The 17,500-nt window shown below is 40.9% G+C and overlaps 2 protein-coding genes across 6 annotated transcripts in view; both read right to left on the reverse strand.

Annotated features, from left to right (window-relative positions):
• The window catches only part of si:dkeyp-69e1.8 (GTPase IMAP family member 7), a 19,439-nt gene extending 9,455 nt beyond the window's left edge, over positions 1-9,984 (reverse strand). Inside the window, exons 1-3 of one of the 2 annotated variants that reach the window (XM_032536578.1) lie at positions 9,770-9,984; positions 8,242-8,390; positions 6,276-7,125 (exon numbers count right to left, since the gene is read on the reverse strand). In XM_032536578.1, coding sequence (XP_032392469.1) covers positions 6,286-7,125; positions 8,242-8,390; positions 9,770-9,794 — 1,014 coding nt within the window. In that variant the 5' untranslated portion in view covers positions 9,795-9,984 and the 3' untranslated portion in view covers positions 6,276-6,285. Of the gene's footprint in view, positions 1-6,256; positions 7,126-8,241; positions 8,391-9,769 lie in introns of both variants that reach the window. The other variant, XM_032536579.1, reaches the window with a different exon arrangement.
• A 750-nt stretch (positions 9,985-10,734) lies between these two features.
• hmgxb4a (HMG box domain containing 4a) overlaps positions 10,735-17,500 on the reverse strand; it is a 9,208-nt gene continuing 2,442 nt past the window's right edge. For all 4 annotated transcript variants that reach the window (XM_032536556.1, XM_032536558.1, XM_032536557.1 and 1 more), the window contains exons 6-13: positions 16,491-16,694; positions 15,537-15,715; positions 14,686-14,767; positions 14,523-14,587; positions 14,044-14,140; positions 13,774-13,940; positions 12,351-12,473; positions 10,735-11,447 (exon numbers count right to left, since the gene is read on the reverse strand). In XM_032536556.1, the coding sequence (XP_032392447.1) occupies positions 11,403-11,447; positions 12,351-12,473; positions 13,774-13,940; positions 14,044-14,140; positions 14,523-14,587; positions 14,686-14,767; positions 15,537-15,715; positions 16,491-16,694 (962 nt within the window). In that variant the 3' untranslated portion in view covers positions 10,735-11,402. The remainder of the gene's footprint in view (positions 11,448-12,350; positions 12,474-13,773; positions 13,941-14,043; positions 14,141-14,522; positions 14,588-14,685; positions 14,768-15,536; positions 15,716-16,490; positions 16,695-17,500) is intronic.

Below are 17,500 nucleotides of genomic sequence, written 5' to 3' on the forward strand. Positions count from 1 at the left end.
GAACTAGAAGAGTATTGTGCTTATTGAGTGATATTGTAAAGTCGTGTCCATGGGTTTGAGTGTGTGTTGTCCTGCTTCTGTAACATTTGTGTCCCTGTGTCCTTTTCTTCATGTGGACTCAAATAAATGGTTAAATGTGAGCTGCTGGACACTCATAAACACATAAAGTATCATCCATCTGTCTTTCTATCTGTCTCAAAACGTTTCTTCTCTCAGGCTGTGTGTGTGTGTGTGTGTGTGTGTGTGTGTGTGTGTGTGTGTGTGTGTGTGTGTGTGTGTGTGTGTGTGTGTGTGTGTGTGTGTGTGTGTGTGTGGTCAAGACAGATTGTCTCGTTGTGTTGATACTGTATTTTCAATGTTGTTGTTTGTCCTTTGTTCTCAGGTTTATGCTTATATATTTTTGGAATATTTTGTCATTTATAAACAAAATTGCCATTGCTGTCTTTACACAAACTTTTGTATTATTTATTTTTTATTTCAAAGTAAATAATGATGAAATAGATTTCTGATTTTTGAGTTTTTATTTTATTTAAATACTGAAAACTAACGTGGCTCATATCAGTGTACTTTTTTTCTCAGAGTTTTCAGACAGACCTACTCTGTAGAGTGTCGAGATGGTTTCTCTTATGTTTTGACACTATGAATAAAATTAAACTGAATTTTAACTTAATTTGGAAGTTGTCTGTATTTTGTGTAAAATCTCTCCAAGTCCAGAACAACTGTGCATTTTTTTTTTTTAATTTAAGTTAATCACAGCATGTTTACATTAATCCTCCGATATGTTCAAATATGCTGAATATATACACACACATATATATATATATATAAAAAAGCAATGCCATTATTATCTCTGGGGTATGTAATGATGAAATATGATAAACCAGCTGTGAGGGGAACCAGCCCTGCGCTTTTAGGGAAAAAGTGTGTCATCTTGTTTATTTTCCTTTGGTTTGCTGTTTTTCCTAAGCCCGTAGGGCGCGATAATAACAAAAAAATATATAATATATATATTCCCCCCCCCCACACACACACACACACGGCCCTTGGAACAACATTTTTGCTCCGAGGGAGAGGAGCAGAAGTTGCAGCCTGCGTGTTAATGATGGCTCACTGGTGATTCCTTCATGTGTTTGTTCAGATTTTGGCTTTGCTTATACATACAGGCACAAATCAAACTCTCTCCATCCATCCATCCATCCCTTTTTCTGTTCTTTTTTTTTTTTTTATCCCTATGATGTCTCATCTTCCTGAAACTGATATTGGCCGACACTCCTGACTCAGAACTGGCCTTCATTCATTTATTTATTTTTTTATCTTTTTACGTTCATATCTTTTCTGACGAACTAATCCCCCCCCCCCCCCCCCCCCCCCAAAGAAATTCTCATTAATTTCTCTCCTTATGATGCCAACTCCATCATTTGCTCTCTCTCCGTCTGTTTATCCACCGAGACCGCATAATATTTGGACAGGTGTTCGTTCATAGACATTAACTTCACGGAGTGTTTCATTGCAGTTTCATAAAGAGAGAAAAAGAAAGGCATCATATATCCTGGTGGATTCTTACGCTGCTGCGATTGTTTACTGTAGTCTGTACTGTGTATGTGTAATCCCCGACAATAAAAAACTGTTTAGCACCAATTTTCCTTTACTTTTAAAACCTTCCTGTTTTAGACAACTGTGGAGGCCACATCTGGAAGACAGATGTAGTCCCAAAGCTTGTTCTGTGCCTTTTGACTTTCGCTCTCTCTCTCGCTCTCCCCCCCCCCCCCCCCCACACGCATTCACTGCTTCTCACTCACTCTCTTTCTCTCTCGCGTCTATCCCTCCCCCTCCCTCCCTCCCTCCTTCGCTTCTCTTTTTAGGGAAACATGAGAGCTGGGTTAATTCTCTCCCTCCCTCTCCCTCCCAGCCCGGCCGGACCACCCACATTCGGAAACGCCTAGCTGTTCCTGAGGCAGAGCCGCCGGCACAGAGACACAGAGGGAGAGCCCACGAGAGATAGAGAGAGATGTAAGGATGGGTTGTGACTGACGGTTTTAGCAGAGTACCAATTACATCAATGTCAAAGCCACAACCTGCCATTGTGCAAGGAGGAGGAGGAGGAGGAGAAGAGAAGAGAGAGAGAGAGAGAGTGTCTGGGAGCTGCTTTCAGTCCAGTTCAGGCAGCATGAATCCTCCCGTGAACTTTATCCACGCACCTCATTCTGCAGCATATTTAACTCTGCCTTCAAACATTCAAGTCTGAAAGGAGCGCCCTCATGCTTTTACGCTTGGCTTTTGTAAAACGTTAGACACCCTTAAGTAAGAGAAAAGGCGCCAGAACTTGATCAAACTCTGTAAAAAGAAAAAAAGAAATTACTTAAATTAAAGATCTAAGAAACATAACAATGATAAATGGACTTGAAACAGCAGCTTTTTTTTTATTCGCTTGTAAATAAGTTCACCTCAAACAGTTCAAATGTCTCCAATATTGTTATATAAAGGTCAACGTCTCCACCATGTGGAGGATTCTGGGTAATGCTTTATCTTTTCAACCATCTGTAGCGCCACTCGTCCTCGGGTCAAATTTGAACCGATTTCAAAAGGTTTCTATGTCACATATTTGGGTTTTCTTTCAAGAAAATTGTCCAAATAAAGAACATGGAGGTTCCCTGCAACGCTCTGCACAAATACGACAAATGATCAGTTCACTTCTTTAAAGTAATTTGGGTGCTTTATTCAATAGAATAGCATTTGAGAAAAAAAAAAAAAGATAAAAGAAAGTTGAAAAAATGGTGGGGAAAAAACGCAGAAAGTGACACATTGGGAAAAAAGTGACATAAGAACAATAAAAAAAAGTGACAAAAACATCATTAAAAAAAAAGAAATGAAAAAAAACGTTAACATTTTTTTTTTTTTTACATTTTGACCCAGAAAAACTAAAAGTGACACAGCCGACGGGAAGACAACACCAGAGTTAAAGGCGGTTCAAAGCTGATAATATTTAAATGTTGAATAAATATATTGCATCTGTTCTTTGTAGATCACTAATAATCCACTCGGAAAGACTTGTTTTTTGTTGTTCCAAGCCGGTGTGCATCCTCCTGCAGTATAACACCTGTGAGCAGGCTGTTCTCACAGAAACTTTCTTATTCGTAACATACGATTGTACAGAACAACGTAGTGAAACTCAATCCCTCCTGAGGATTAGGAGCAGCCGGCAGCTACAAAGCATCCGGGGAGCAACTTGGGCTTCAGTGTCTCGCTGTAAGTGACTTAAAGCTTCTACTTGTGCGTTAGTGTGTGTGTGGAACTCTTTAAAAGAATAGCAGTGCCTGTGTGTGTGTGTGTGTGTGTGTGTGCGTGTGTGCGTGTGTGCGTGTGTGTGTGTGTGTGTGTGTGTGTGTGACAACACATTCTCACTCCCATCTTGTAAAATATGGACGTTTGGTCAGGTGCCTTTGTTGTCATTAGACAAGCGATTGGTCGGGACTATTGGGGTCCCTTTTGACGCTGTTGGTTTAAGGAAAAGGTCATGGGGGGTGGGGGGGGGGCTTACGGTTCCATCACACGTGGCATAAAGGGGACCGTTAAGGACACGCGCGGGACACAAACCCCGCTCTCCTGGGTGAAATCTTTATTTTCTGAGCCCACTAGATGATGGTCTCTGTTCAACAAAGGGTTAAAAATACACGGAATTGCAACGTTTTAGGTCTTTCTCTTAAAACAAGAGCGTTCCCTCCCCCAAATAAAAGGCCGGTAGAGTCAAGGCGAGTCGAGTAGATACCATGCAGTGGAAAAACGCCATAAGTGAGTGACGAGGACAAAAGTCTTTGAAACTGGTCCAGTATTGAGCAAGAACGCTGGAACCGGCAGCCGTGGACCGCAATGTAACCCTAAAGGACTAAATGTCCATCAGTGTCCGTCCAGTAAAAGTTCAGTTTTTGCCGCTGACAGGCTCAGATTATAGACCTTAGTGGTCCCCTAGTACTGTATCTGAAGTCTCTTTTATATAGACCTTAGTGGTCCCTAATACTGTATCTGAAGTCTCTTTTATATAGACCTTAGAGGTCCCCTAATACCATACCTGAAGTCTCTTTTATATAGACCTTAGTGGTCCCCTAGTACTGTATCTGAAGTCTCTTATATATAGACCTTAGTGGTCCCCTAATACTGTATCTGAAGTCTCTTTTATATAGACCTTAGTGGTCCCCTAATACCATATCTGAAGTCTCTTTTATATAGACCTTAGTGGTCCCCTAATACCGTATCTGAAGTCTCTTTTATATAGACCTTAGTGGTCCCCTAATAAGGTATCTAAAGTCTCTTTTATATAGACCTTAGTGGTCCCCTAATACCGTATCTGAAGTCTCTTTTATATAGACCTTAGTGGTCCCCTAATACCGTATCTAAAGTCTCTTTTATATAGACCTTAGTGGTCCCCTAATACCGTATCTGAAGTCTCTTTTATATAGACCTTAGTGGTCCCCTAATACTGTATCTAAAGTCTCTTTTATATAGACCTTAGTGGTCCCCTAATACCGTATCTGAAGTCTCTTTTATATAGACCTTAGTGGTCCCCTAATACCGTATCTGAAGTCTCTTTTATATAGACCTTAGTGGTCCCCTAATACCGTATCTGAAGTCTCTTTTATATAGACCTTAGTGGTCCCCTAATACCGTATCTAAAGTCTCTTTTATATAGACCTTAGTGGTCCCCTAATACTGTATCTGAAGTCTCTTTTATATAGACCTTAGTGGTCCCCTAATACCGTATCTGAAGTCTCTTTTATATAGACCTTAGTGGTCCCCTAATACCGTATCTAAAGTCTCTTTTATATAGACCTTAGTGGTCCCCTGACAGTCTATCTGACCAACTTTGCTCATTTGAAAGCCATGATGTCTCTCTCTCTCTCATGGGTGTGCCAAATACTCTAGTCGGGCAAATAAGAGAAAGGGAAGGTAACCTTGGGCCGATTTGGAGTCTTCCCTTTATGACCTCACAAGGGGAAGACTCAAAATAGGCCCATCTGAGCTTTCATTTTCTCAAAGGCAGAGCAGGATACCCAGGGCCCGGTTTACACCTATCACCATTTCTAGCCACTGGGGGGACCATAGGCAGACTGGGGGAACTCATATTATTGTTAAAACACCTCATAAAGTGACATTTTCATGCCATGGGACGTTTAAATAAACACTTTTAGCGTGTATAGAGCCTGCATATTTCCACATGTAAATGCGTGAATTAAGGGTTTATTTCAGACAAACCAGAGCGGTGATTGTTCGAACAGTGGAAAAACGAACCAAGACAACTTTTGATTAAGTGTGTTTTACGATGATAAAATGACTGTTTATTTAAATGGAGCCTGGTAGGTTTGGTGATGGTGATTTCTGGGATGTTTAATGTTAAACAAAAAGGTCTAGCTCTGTAGGGATCCTTTCCATAATGTTATCAGACACTTAGAATAATAATCTGAGAGCGCCCAGATAGCTCAGATGGTAGAGCGGGCACCCATGTAAAGAAGATTTCTCCTTGACGCATTGGGCCGGGGTTCGACTCCGACCTGCGGCCCTTTGCTGCCTGTCATTCCCCCTCTATCTCCTCTTTCATATCTTCATCTGTCCTGTCAAATAAAGGCCTACAATGCCCAAAACATAACCTTTAAATAAAAAAAGAATAGTCTGTGCCTGTCAGCGGCAAAAACTGAACTTTTAGTGGACAGAAATTGACGCTGCGCAATTGCCCAATAACGTTACATTGCAGCTTGTTTAGCTGCAATCTTATTTAATACTCGACCAATGTCAAAGACTGCTGTTCCCATCGGTCACTTCGACACAAAAAACATGAGGAAATAACCCTTTAACCCTTGTGTTGTCTTTGGGTCAAATTTCACCCCTTTTAAAAATGTCTATATCAGAAATACGGCGTTCTTTTTAACCAAATTACCACAAAAAAGGATGAATTCCATGTAGTGCTCTTTGCAAATACAGTCAATCACTTTCATTGAATTTCGGGTGTAAATGGACATGGTTTCACATCAGTATCCTGACCAAACTCATCCACTCAACACAACTATTAGTCAAAATAATTCATAATTTCTGCTCATAAACTCATAATTTAAACTCAAATGTTAGGTATAGTTCTATATAAATGAGGGTTATTGACCATGGATTCCAAAAAGTAGTGTAAAACTAGTGATAGTAAAATAAATGATGCATTGAAAATGTCAAATGTCTCGACCCGGGAGGACAACACAAGGGTTTAAGTGCAACTAAATGCATAATACACTAACACAAGATGGCCTCTCATTTAGTTTTCTTAACTTTTCTTCTCCCTACCTCAGTAGCCACCGATCCCACAGTGGCCCCCACCATACCTCCATACTGCCCCCCCATGAACAGGCTGACCAGTGACCCCAGCAGGGCCTCCACCCTCACCATCATGGGCAGCCACCTCATCCAGGCCTTCAGCTTCTCCCACCAGCCCCAGAGAGACGAGGCGTGAGCAGGGGACGAAGGGGAGACTGCAGACGGGAAAACACTTTCTATATTCACATTTAAGTCAGCTACGCTCCTCTCCGCTTCGTCCCGCACTGCCTCCATCTCTTCCTCCGTGATGTTGTCCTCGGGTTGTGAGTCCTCTCCTCTCCTCCGTCTCGCGATCTCCACCTGTCTCTCTCGGATTTTTTCCTCGACCTCGCGGTACAGAGCGCAGCTCAGGTGTGGCGTCCCGCCCTCTCTCGCCGCCTGCTCCACCTTCTCCAGCAGCTCCTCCACCGCCCGCGCCTGCTCCGCTTCCCCGCCTCGCGTCTCCAGGGTGTGGTAGTGGTCGTCGCATCTTTCCACCAGCGCCCGGAGGTCCTTGCGCCAAGTGACGAGGTACTCCTCCAGCGGCTCGTCCTCCGCCAGCTCCTCGGTGCAGGTGAAGAGCACGACGGTGTGGTTGCTGACCGCCGAGGGGCCGAAGAGCTCCGTCAGGACGTCCAGCGCCTTGGCCTCGGCGTCGGCCGGCTGGTTCACGGGGACGCACAGCAGGAAGGCGTGCGGCCCGGGGCTGGACAGAGCGATAAAGGACGAGATGTGGCGTCTCCGTTCCTCGGGGTCGCAGCCGGAGCCGAACCACGGCGGACTGGAGACGACCACAACCTGCCGAGAGGTGGCACAAGCACAGAATCAAGGTTGAGTACAGTGTTTTTTTGGATTACATGGTACCTGCTCGACTCAACTCTATTTTTATGGTTTTCTATTATGAAAAAAAGTCCTTTGTACCACTTTAGTACTACCTCAGTCGAGGTTCCAGGCGAGCTGAAGCGATACCTAAAGGTGACGTGAAAACCTGCAGATTCCTGATTGGTCGGAGAGAATCGTCACTAATCCCTGTTTCATCATCGAAGGGGGGACGCAGGGTTAGTTTATAACTGTAAAAAGGACGGGGCACACCCAGCCATCACCTTCACCGGTCTCTCTCCAGAGCAAAGGGATCTGTAGGTCAATTTCTTTAACTGTTTATGGAGACACAGCGGCAAAGAGTCAAGCCCAGCCAGGCAAGTGCCATTAGTTATTACTATTTATTATTATTGTCAATAGCATTTTTGTTGCTTACAATGCTTTTTTTTGCTTCTAAAGTACATTATTGCAAAAAATCGATACGTTAATCTAACAAAGTGCAACAAGGAGACGGGAGTTTATGGAAAGCACGACAGTAATTATGTCGGTGCATGTTTAAGTATATGTGTGTAAACACATTTTACAAATTATAACTTTAAAAATTGTCCAGGTTGATTGCAATGATGATGATTTTGTATACAAATGCATTGACATCTATTGATAACATTTATATTAAAAAATACAAGGCAATAAAATATAAGGTAAGTAATTGCACCTCATGTCCTCAGTTTCATTTCATTGTCTTTGTTTATTTATTTTTTATAAAAAAGGACAACACACACTGATCAGCCTTTCAATATATGAGCCAGCTGGATCAGTTTTTAACTGTAGTCCTTTGGCCAGATGTTTGGAGACCAGCGCAACAGGAGACACACGTGATTACATTCTGGATAAAGAGGCTTATAACCCGAGATGTGAAAGTTAAAAGGGGGCCGTTGCTCCAGAGAGATTCAAACCTAAACTTCACTTCTTTCATTGAATTTGCGTCTTTTATTCAATTTTATAGCATTAGAAGAAAAAAAAGATCAAAGAACACTGAAAATGTGGACAGAAAGATGTAATTACAGTGTGATGTTGTGTGTATTTCCGTCCTACCTGTCTGCCTGCGGCCTCTCCTCTGTGTTTGCTGCACTCCTGGACGACGGTGGCCTCTGTGCCGGTTTCAGAGTCCTGCAGGCCCAGGATGGTCTGGACTACTGATCTCTTTCCTGCCCCCGCCCGGCCCAGCACCACCAGCCTCAGCTCTGCTCAGCCAAGACACAAAGCAGAAATACAATTATGCTTTTCATCGTATACTGTATTTATTTATATAACAGGGACAGTAAGACAGTCATGGACAGTCCCAGAATTAGCTCAGTAGCTACATATCATTCACAAAAGGGAGTTATGGCATCTTTGGGGGTGGCAGTTAGTCTGGCTATCACCAGACCAAACCAAGCTCAAAACATTTGAGATTGAGCGTTGGTCTGGGGAGACAGTTATCCCCCCCCCATCATCATTACATACCCTTCACCATACCTAGAGATTGGCATGGTGTTATTCCAGTTAGACTAATATCTGGTTTGATTTGCATTGAGAGATGATCTTATGGAAAGTTCCCCATGCCTATTTCTATGTATGGTGAAGGTATGCGATGATGTGGGGGGGGGGGGGGCTATTTTAATTCCAAAGGCCAGGGGAACTTCATCAGGATGCACAGTATCCTGATCCATGTAATAATTGCCCTTTAATAACAAAAACCTGCCTGCCTCTATGGGAATTTAACATAGGGGGGTGTATACTTATGCCCCCTGTATTTTAACATAGGTAGGTGTATACTTATGCCCCTGTATTTTAACATAGGGGGGTGTATACTTATGCCCCTGTATTTTAACATAGGGGGGTGTATACTTATGCCCCCTGTATTTTAACATAGGGGGGTGTATACTTATGCCCCTGTATTTTAACATAGGGGGGTGTATACTTATGCCCCTGTATTTTAACATAGGGGGTGTATACTTATGCCCCCTGTATTTTAAGGAAGAACATTTATTTATTAACAAAACATTATTCATTCACAAAGAAAATTGTTGCCCGTAAAAGGTTAGATTTTCCTAAATTTCTTGAATTAAGGCTTTAAGATCAATTTCCAAAAGATGTTTTTTTATTCCTCTTTTTAATCAACTTTAACCTGGGTGTGTAATCTTGCTCAATCCACTGTCTGCTCTTCTTGATTGCCTGATGTGATCTATGTATAATGAGGACAACTGTCATCTGAGTGGTGGAAGAGCAGGATTGTGGGTAATTGTGTACATAAAGCATTAGTTTGCAACTGTAGCCTACTTTGTGTTTCTGTACTGTGTGAGTGTAGGCCTATATATGGCCTATGTTGTCCGAAGATTAGACAAGTTATTCGAATACTCCTAAACGTGATCGACTATTTGTTGTTATATTTACACTGTATGTATATATTGAGCTGGTTTTAAATGCTGTGTCATGGATCCATGTAGCATAGCTTTCGCATTTCAGTCTCTCCCTCTCTCTCTGTGCATCTCAACCCGGACAAACACCGTAAACACGCAACGGGGAGCCGCCCCAACGGCCTTATAATAAACTATTTTCTATTTCAGACTCTCCAGCCTACCTGACTGTGCGGCAGATGTTGACATGATCGGCTCCTGTTCACTGCTGAGATAAGGGTTGAATTCAGGGATGAGCCTCACACTTCCTTGTTCCTGCCCGTGGACTCGACTTAACTTTAAGAAAGACTGAACACACCTCCATCTGTTGTGGGGGGGGGGGGTGTTGTGTGTAGGGCGTCTCAACCTCGGGACCGCGGACCGCCCGGGGATCGCTGGAAAAAAATGACTCAACAGTTTTTTTTTTATCATTTCAGCACATATAGTGACAGAGCGCATTGCGTCATACTCTGAAAGCCACACCCTCCTTGGGGGGGGGGGGGCAACAACTCTCCATTGCCTTGTATTGTCCAGGTTGGCAGATTATAAAAACTTAATTTATGGCTTCTTTGCATTATTGGTAGTGAATATCACCACAGCATTTTTCTGTAGTTTGCTAGCAGAAAAACTTGAAGAGGAGGAAACCTTCACAAGTCAATGGAGAGCGAAGAGTTGCTTTTCCAAATCAAAGGTGTTCTGTAGAATATGTGACCCAATTCTGGTGGTTCTGGGTCCATCCTAAGGACCCTTACTGGGTCCCTAAAACAGGGTCTGGACAGGAAGGAAACAACTCACTTAGATCACACGTGTCAAACTCAAATCCAGCACCTCAAAAATTTTGAATTGACCCACATATTTTACATTCCCAATACATTTTGGCCTGCCTGGGTCAAACCACAGTTTACGGTTTTCACTTTTTGCCGAATGGAATCGTCATTTCTATACATTTATATTGCAATCCATCCAAAAGCCCTTTAGGCATTTCACTAAAAAACACATTTCAAACTAGATGAATATCTAGGCAATCACCAAATTAGGATTACTGTGAACAACTGTACAACCTTTAGTGGCAATCTAGTCAGAAAGTTGAAATATTTCAGCCTGGACCAAAGTTGTGAACCTAATAAACTAATAAAAACAAAGTGGAAGCTGAATTTGGGAACAGTTTTAATGTTGCCATTTCATTAAATGCCTGACAGTGATCTGTTTGAACAGCTCCTGATTAAAACAAGGTTTTACCCCAAATGAGTTTTCTATCACTTTTCTACAGATAGGTCAAAATCTAAATGTGCTGTATGCACAGTACAATATCAAATGTATAAAACAGCAAGGCATGACCACTTTTTACATGGTAAAAGAAAAACTAAGCAGCTGTCAAATATATATTACGTTGACGATGAACAAATGACTTGCACGTTCCTTTACATTTCGGTAAAAGATCAAAAGATGTATCCAGAAGAAGACGTACAGGACGCTTAAAAGTCAAACCCAGTTAACAGCTACGGTATTTCACACATACAGAACACACAAGCGCTCGCTCATTCACACAACAGCACACTGTACAGTCACAATAAAACTAAGCCAACATGCCGAGAAAGATGTAAAATGTTTGATTTAAAAAATATAATTAGAAAATTAAAAGAATAAGGTTGTTGTTTTTTTAAAATACACTGTAAAAACACGTTAGAAATACGTTTTCAGATGCCAAGCAAGTGGCGCTTAAATTAAAGTCTGAGTCACTCCTGTGAAGGAACACTCCAGTCGGATATCTGCTGACGTCTGACGCAATAACGCTCCACTTCGGTTAGCGTTGCTTCCTCACAGCCCCGGCATGATGTAGGCAATGTTGTCCAACGTATTCGACTGATAGAAAAAAAAGAGAGAGAGAGAGAGAGAGAGAGAGAGAGAGAGAGAGAGAGAGAGAGAGAGAGAGGGAGAGAGAGCGCTTTGTTAGAAAACCGATTGCTGCCAAGTGTGTAAATCCCTTTATTTGACGCCATTTTGCTTACTTTCAGTCTACCTTATAATCATTGTCTATTGTTTGCCTGTAGTTCTTGTGCGTTTACTTGTTTGTGTGTTTTTGCTGTTATTGAAGAAAATGCTGCTGCTGTAATAAGGAAATGTCCCCGCTGTGGGATGAATAAAGTATTATCTAATCTAACTCCTGAATGCTGACAAAACTGTAGATTATCTGAAGAAAAAAAAAATATATACAAACAGCTGGGCCAGATTTTCAAACCAAGAAGGTTAGCTCCACCCACCGATCCACACTCCGTACTTTTGATCCATATGGGGACTTGAACCAGTAACCCTCCGATTCCCAACCCAACTCCCTACAGACTGAGCTACCGCCCCTGTTAGCTGAGCAGGTCATTTCAGCAGCGAACCAGCTCGCAGTGACACATTTTAAATGCAACACTGACAAATGCATTGAAAAAACATGTAAGTTTTACCCATTGCTTCTCTTTCTACTTTGTTCAGTTTGCACAGCAAAATGTGCAAAGAAAACAATTAAAGCTACTGAACAGAATCTGAGGTAGCCCCTATTTTGTCCACTTACAAAAGAAGAAGAAGAAGAAAAACTGACCTATAGGCCCCTCATGCCTAGGCCACATAGCTGACTTGTCTGATAACTAAAAGCATAAAACAATAAAACACAGTAGGCTATTAGCAGTAACATTAAGTTTCCTTTTGAAACAGAATAAACATCTTGAAACCCATTTGAGCCAAGAACATCTCACGGTTTTCCAAATGCTAAAACTTTACCAGGATGTTTCGAGGGCATCCGTTTAACTGTGGTATCTGCGCTGTGAGACAGGTCAGCGGTCCCAGGGCACACAAGATGGAGTCCAGCAGCACGGACAGACTCCCGGACACGGCCACCATCCCCTAAAACACAGGAACAGCATTTCCATGACTCACTTATTGCACTGCATTGTAGGGTCGGGTACCGAAAACCTGGTGCCGTTCTAAGGACCCCTAAAAAATGAGATGATTCATCTCAAGGGGTTAGCCTTCTAGTAAATACATATCAATGTTCTTATTAATTCCCCAAAATAACATGATTGATTCCACACAACTGTCTTTGCCAAGTACAAATCTCTACTTTCATTAATTTTGGGGCGTCTTATTCAATTTTATAGCATTTGAAGAAAACAAATGGAAGTGTTGTTGAAATAGTATTGAGTAAAAGTTGACATATTCCAGTCTGTGATTATCCATCAACATCCATTCCTTTAATTTTAGTCTCAATAATTCCTAATTTCTGCTTTTCTAACTCAAATATTATGTATAATTTCCTAAAAAATTAGGTTTATTGACCATAAAGTCCAAACATAACTGTAAAACTAAAGTTAATAAGTTAGTGTTACGTAGTGTTATACATGAAAAAAAGTGACAAACATTGAAAAAAGTGTTGGAAAAATAGACAAAAACGTACGAAAAACTTAAAAACATCGATTAAAAAGCATCAACAAAAGTGTTGATTTTCAATTTTGACGGGAAGACAACACGAGGGTTGACTGCCTGCGCTGCTCTCTGGGGCTCCGGACGCAATGGGCGTTACAGGCAACGTCATCGCTGCACGAGACGCCAGTTAACGTTACACTTGGCACCAGGGAACGTTAGCCTACCATTAGCTAGCAGCTAGCTTAAACACGGTTAAAACCCTGACTAAACGGGCTAACGTGTGGCTAAGAAAGGATTACAACAGCGAGACGTACAACAGTCTGCAGCTAAAGACACGGAGGACACTAGCTGCACTTTGTTGTCATTGTCACTGTCGCAGGACTTTATGGTGCATTCAATTGCAATTTGTAAGCTCACGGTGCATTCAATGTTATTGTAAAGTACCCTTCTGCCATCTATTGGTTCTTCTTTTTGTTGTTTAACATACAATAACTGGTGAAATAAGATTTTAAAGACATTTTAAATTTGACCTTATGGCCTTAGCAATTACGTTTTAAAAGTATAGCTTTAGCACCACAATAAAAAAAAATAAAAAAAACACACTACCCAACTCTATTCATAGTAATGAAACATCTTCATGTTACACTTCAAATAGAAACCGTGGTTATTAACTATTAACTACTGATCTGTTCTGCTGTCTTTATGTTGTAATTGTTGTATAGGGATTATAAATGAAATCAAATTGGCTTGTGAATACAGTGCTGTACACGGGGAACCTTGCCTCGGTTTCCTGTAGCCGATGCCCAATCAGAGACAGGGACTCTCCCAGTAGCTGCAGGTGAGCTGCTGCATCAATGGGGTCCACTTCTGGGACCCGTGCTGGGGAAAGGGACAAAGTAGTGCTGGGCGCTCGGCTCGGGGACACCATCCCTGTTCCCGTTCCTACAACTTTCATGACCAAACACAGTTTAAAGACAACCGTTACGAGAACTGACAGTTAAGAGGACAAACGGTTGAGAAATGCCACATCATTCTTAAGAGTCAAAGATACCTTTGCTTTTGCCCTCGGTGGCGCTCTTGTGTTTGACCGTGGTGGCCTCAGCTTTGTTCTGTTTGTGCTGCAGATACTGAGCTTTCTGCCTCCAAACCTGCACACAAACAACAACAAAAAGAAAACATGGGACATTCAGTGCACCACCACAACCACGAGCCTAACAAGGATCAGAGTTTCCGCTAGAAAACAAATTGGTGACCTGTAAGTAAGATCTAATTTTACCGGTCAAATAGAAAAAATTCCAAACAATATCTAGCCTCATATTTCTTTATCGATACAATATCAAAATATTGCCCAGCCCTATCTGAGATTAATAGAGTTTTTGGTGATCATCAATTTCCTTGGGTCAATGACCGGAAATTACCGGACAGCTCAACTCAGACGAGGATATTAATCATTAGATCAGATTACTCGTGCAGCCCTGGTTAATTACCATGAAGGCATAATTATTCTACAACAGTGACAAAACAACTTACCAATTTGTCTTTCTCTGGCATCGCCTTCCACACCTCCCCCAGCTTTTTGCTGAGCTCACCAAAGACTGCAGATTAGACATACAACCATATTGTTTGAATTGTGTGCTTTAGTGATATTAGGACAATATGTAAGCGTTAAACTGCATGTCATTGTATTACCCACCTAGTCCCGGCTGCTCAGCATTGATGTTGACCCTGTACTCCCTGCAAAACACCTGATATGCTGATGTGTTCTTCTTCTTGGGCTAAGAGAGGACAACAAAACGATCCAATTATGCAGGAAACAGCAACAATGAAAAAGTGTTTTTGTGTCAGTTTTTTTGTTCAGTATTTGTTTGCTCTAAAATGTGTGTTAGACAAGGCAAGGCAGCTTTATTTGTAGAGCACATTTCAGCAACAGGGCAATTCAAAGTTCTTTACACAAAATCAGTTAAAAAAAAAATAAAAAAAACTGATAAAACACAAGTATAAACAGTTAAAAGTAAAAACATTAAGACGGGTAAAACCCTAACCCACTTGAGACTACCTTCCCACTAATCAGTCCATGTTAGTGCTCCTTTGGTGATCACCCTCAGTGTCTCACACTTTCTTTAAAGTGTTACCGTTCGAGTCTCTCTTTCTCTGTATTACACAACCTTTATAATTATTCCTTTTCCTCAACAAAATTCAACATGAGAAATTAAACATTAAAGAAATGAACATCATCGTTTAAGGAAAGGCAACATCAAAAAGAAAGGAACCCTAAAAGCAGCACGCAGCCCACAGTTATTTTTACTTGAATGTTATGTTTGTCTGTGGACCTAATTGGTAAAATATGTCTTGTCTCCACCGTGGGATAGAGGGAAACGTAATTTCGATCTCTTTGTATGTCTTGACATGTGAAGAAATCGACAATAAAGCTGGCTTTGACTTTGACTTACTTGAGATTATTGGCATTCATACTAAATTTCCAGTTCGGCAGTTTTGTAACTTTAACTACCGACCCAACAGAAGGCATCACGGTCAGCATCATACCTTCTCTTTGTCCTTTTCGTGCTTTTCCCGATCTTTCTCCTCTTTCTTTTTCTTCTTCACCGTCACGCCCTCGTTGGCTGGATGGTGGTGTGGAGGGACGGGCGTGCCCATGGCGTACATCGGGCCCACGGCGCTGTGAGTGACCGTGGGATGGGAGTGGGTGTGGCCCCTCGATGAGTCTGAAGGATGTCACACAAAGACAAAGCCATGATGATTACAAGTCTTACATGACACATGGAAAATGACATCACTTTACTGTAATGCAGCCTTTAAAACCAGGAAAAGACAACTTATTACCATATTACCATCTCCCAAAACTTAAGACCATATCTAGTCTCATATCACGATGTTGATATAATATAAATATATTGCCCAGCTCTAATTAGATTTCTAAAACAAATCCCATTTTAAAATCACTTAATAAACAGAAAAATATCTTAAAATTAGAGCCCGGCCAATATATCGGCGGGCCTATATTATCGGACGATATTAGGCATTTACTATTGTTATCGGCATTTATAATGGCCGATAAAAAAGCAAAACCTTTTCTTTTAAATATTCATTCATCAGAATAATTTATGACGACGTGACGATTTTTGTTAATGTGTTTTTGTTCTATAATAAGTTTTTATTTTTATACATTTTATTTATAGGAACTTTAATATATTTTGATGTTCCTCTGTTCAACAAATTCTTGTCATATTAATTTAGTGAGAACTCGTAAATAACTACAAATAGCTAATGTTAGGGAAATCTGTTTATGTTCTGTTACGCGTTTCTGTTATTTTTTTTAATATATATATATATATATATATATAAATAATCGGCCGATATATTGGAATATCGGATTTTTAAATAATTGGTATCGGTCTTAAAAATCCTTTATCGGTCGGGCTTTACTTCAAATGAATAGACTAGGAAGACGTAGTGCAGTCTGAAGTCAAACAAACTCACCTCCAAATCCTTTACTGTGCTTCTTGTCCTTTCCACTTTTGTCCTTATCCCTGTCTTTTTCTTTGTCCTTCTTCTTCTTGCTTTTTTTGCTCTTCTTCTTCTTTTTCGACAGGTGTGTGTATGAATCATCTATGACCAGTTCACCGGCCTCCAGTTCAGCCCCGGATGAAGAGCTTTCGTCTCCCATGCCCCCTCCATAATGACCTGTGGAACAGAGAACACAGCAATGAACATATGAAACATGACAAACCATGGGGCTCTAAATAATCTAAGGTGGTAAAGTACATTGAGACGGCAGGTGCACCAATAATATCTACACTATGCAGCTCGTTGGTACTTGTTCGATTAGTAACTAAATGTTTGTTTCTGATACCGCAACTATTAAAGGAATGCAATAGGAGTAAAAGCAAAGTTGATGTATTTTTTATTATTATTATTATTATTATTACAATGGTCCATAGTCTTTTGAATGGCTAAAATTCCATTGCTTCAATTACATGTAGTTGTATCTTACATACTTTCAGTTTTGTTCTTAACAAGTAAGGTACTATTTGTACCATTTTATTTCACTTAAAAGACCCGGTAGACGTATACAGTATTTAGATGTTAAATGACTAATTAATGCTAGAATTAGGGTTCTGCGAAGATGCACTTAAACGTCTTTGCAAACCTACGCAGAGAAGGGAGTTATGGGTTACTGAAGAAAACTGTCGAAAAGAACACACCTCCCAAATCTCAACAAGATGTCCCCCAAACCCTTCTCTAAATACCTATTTAAGGTATTTCATTTCAGTGTCCATGTTGTTGTTCCTGCCATTTACATTGATATATATACAGTTTTTAAACCATTTTAACACTGTCAGTGAGTAGAAATCCTTTTCCAATTGTTCAATGTAATTGTACTGAATTTATCTTGCATACTTTCAGTTTTATTCTTAACAAGTAAGGTACTATTTGTACCACTTTATTTCACTTAAAAGACCCGGTAGATGTATACAGTATATGGATGT

Source organism: Etheostoma spectabile, chromosome 15 (genome assembly GCF_008692095.1).
Source record: "Etheostoma spectabile isolate EspeVRDwgs_2016 chromosome 15, UIUC_Espe_1.0, whole genome shotgun sequence".
Classification (NCBI taxonomy): domain Eukaryota; kingdom Metazoa; phylum Chordata; class Actinopteri; order Perciformes; family Percidae; genus Etheostoma; species Etheostoma spectabile.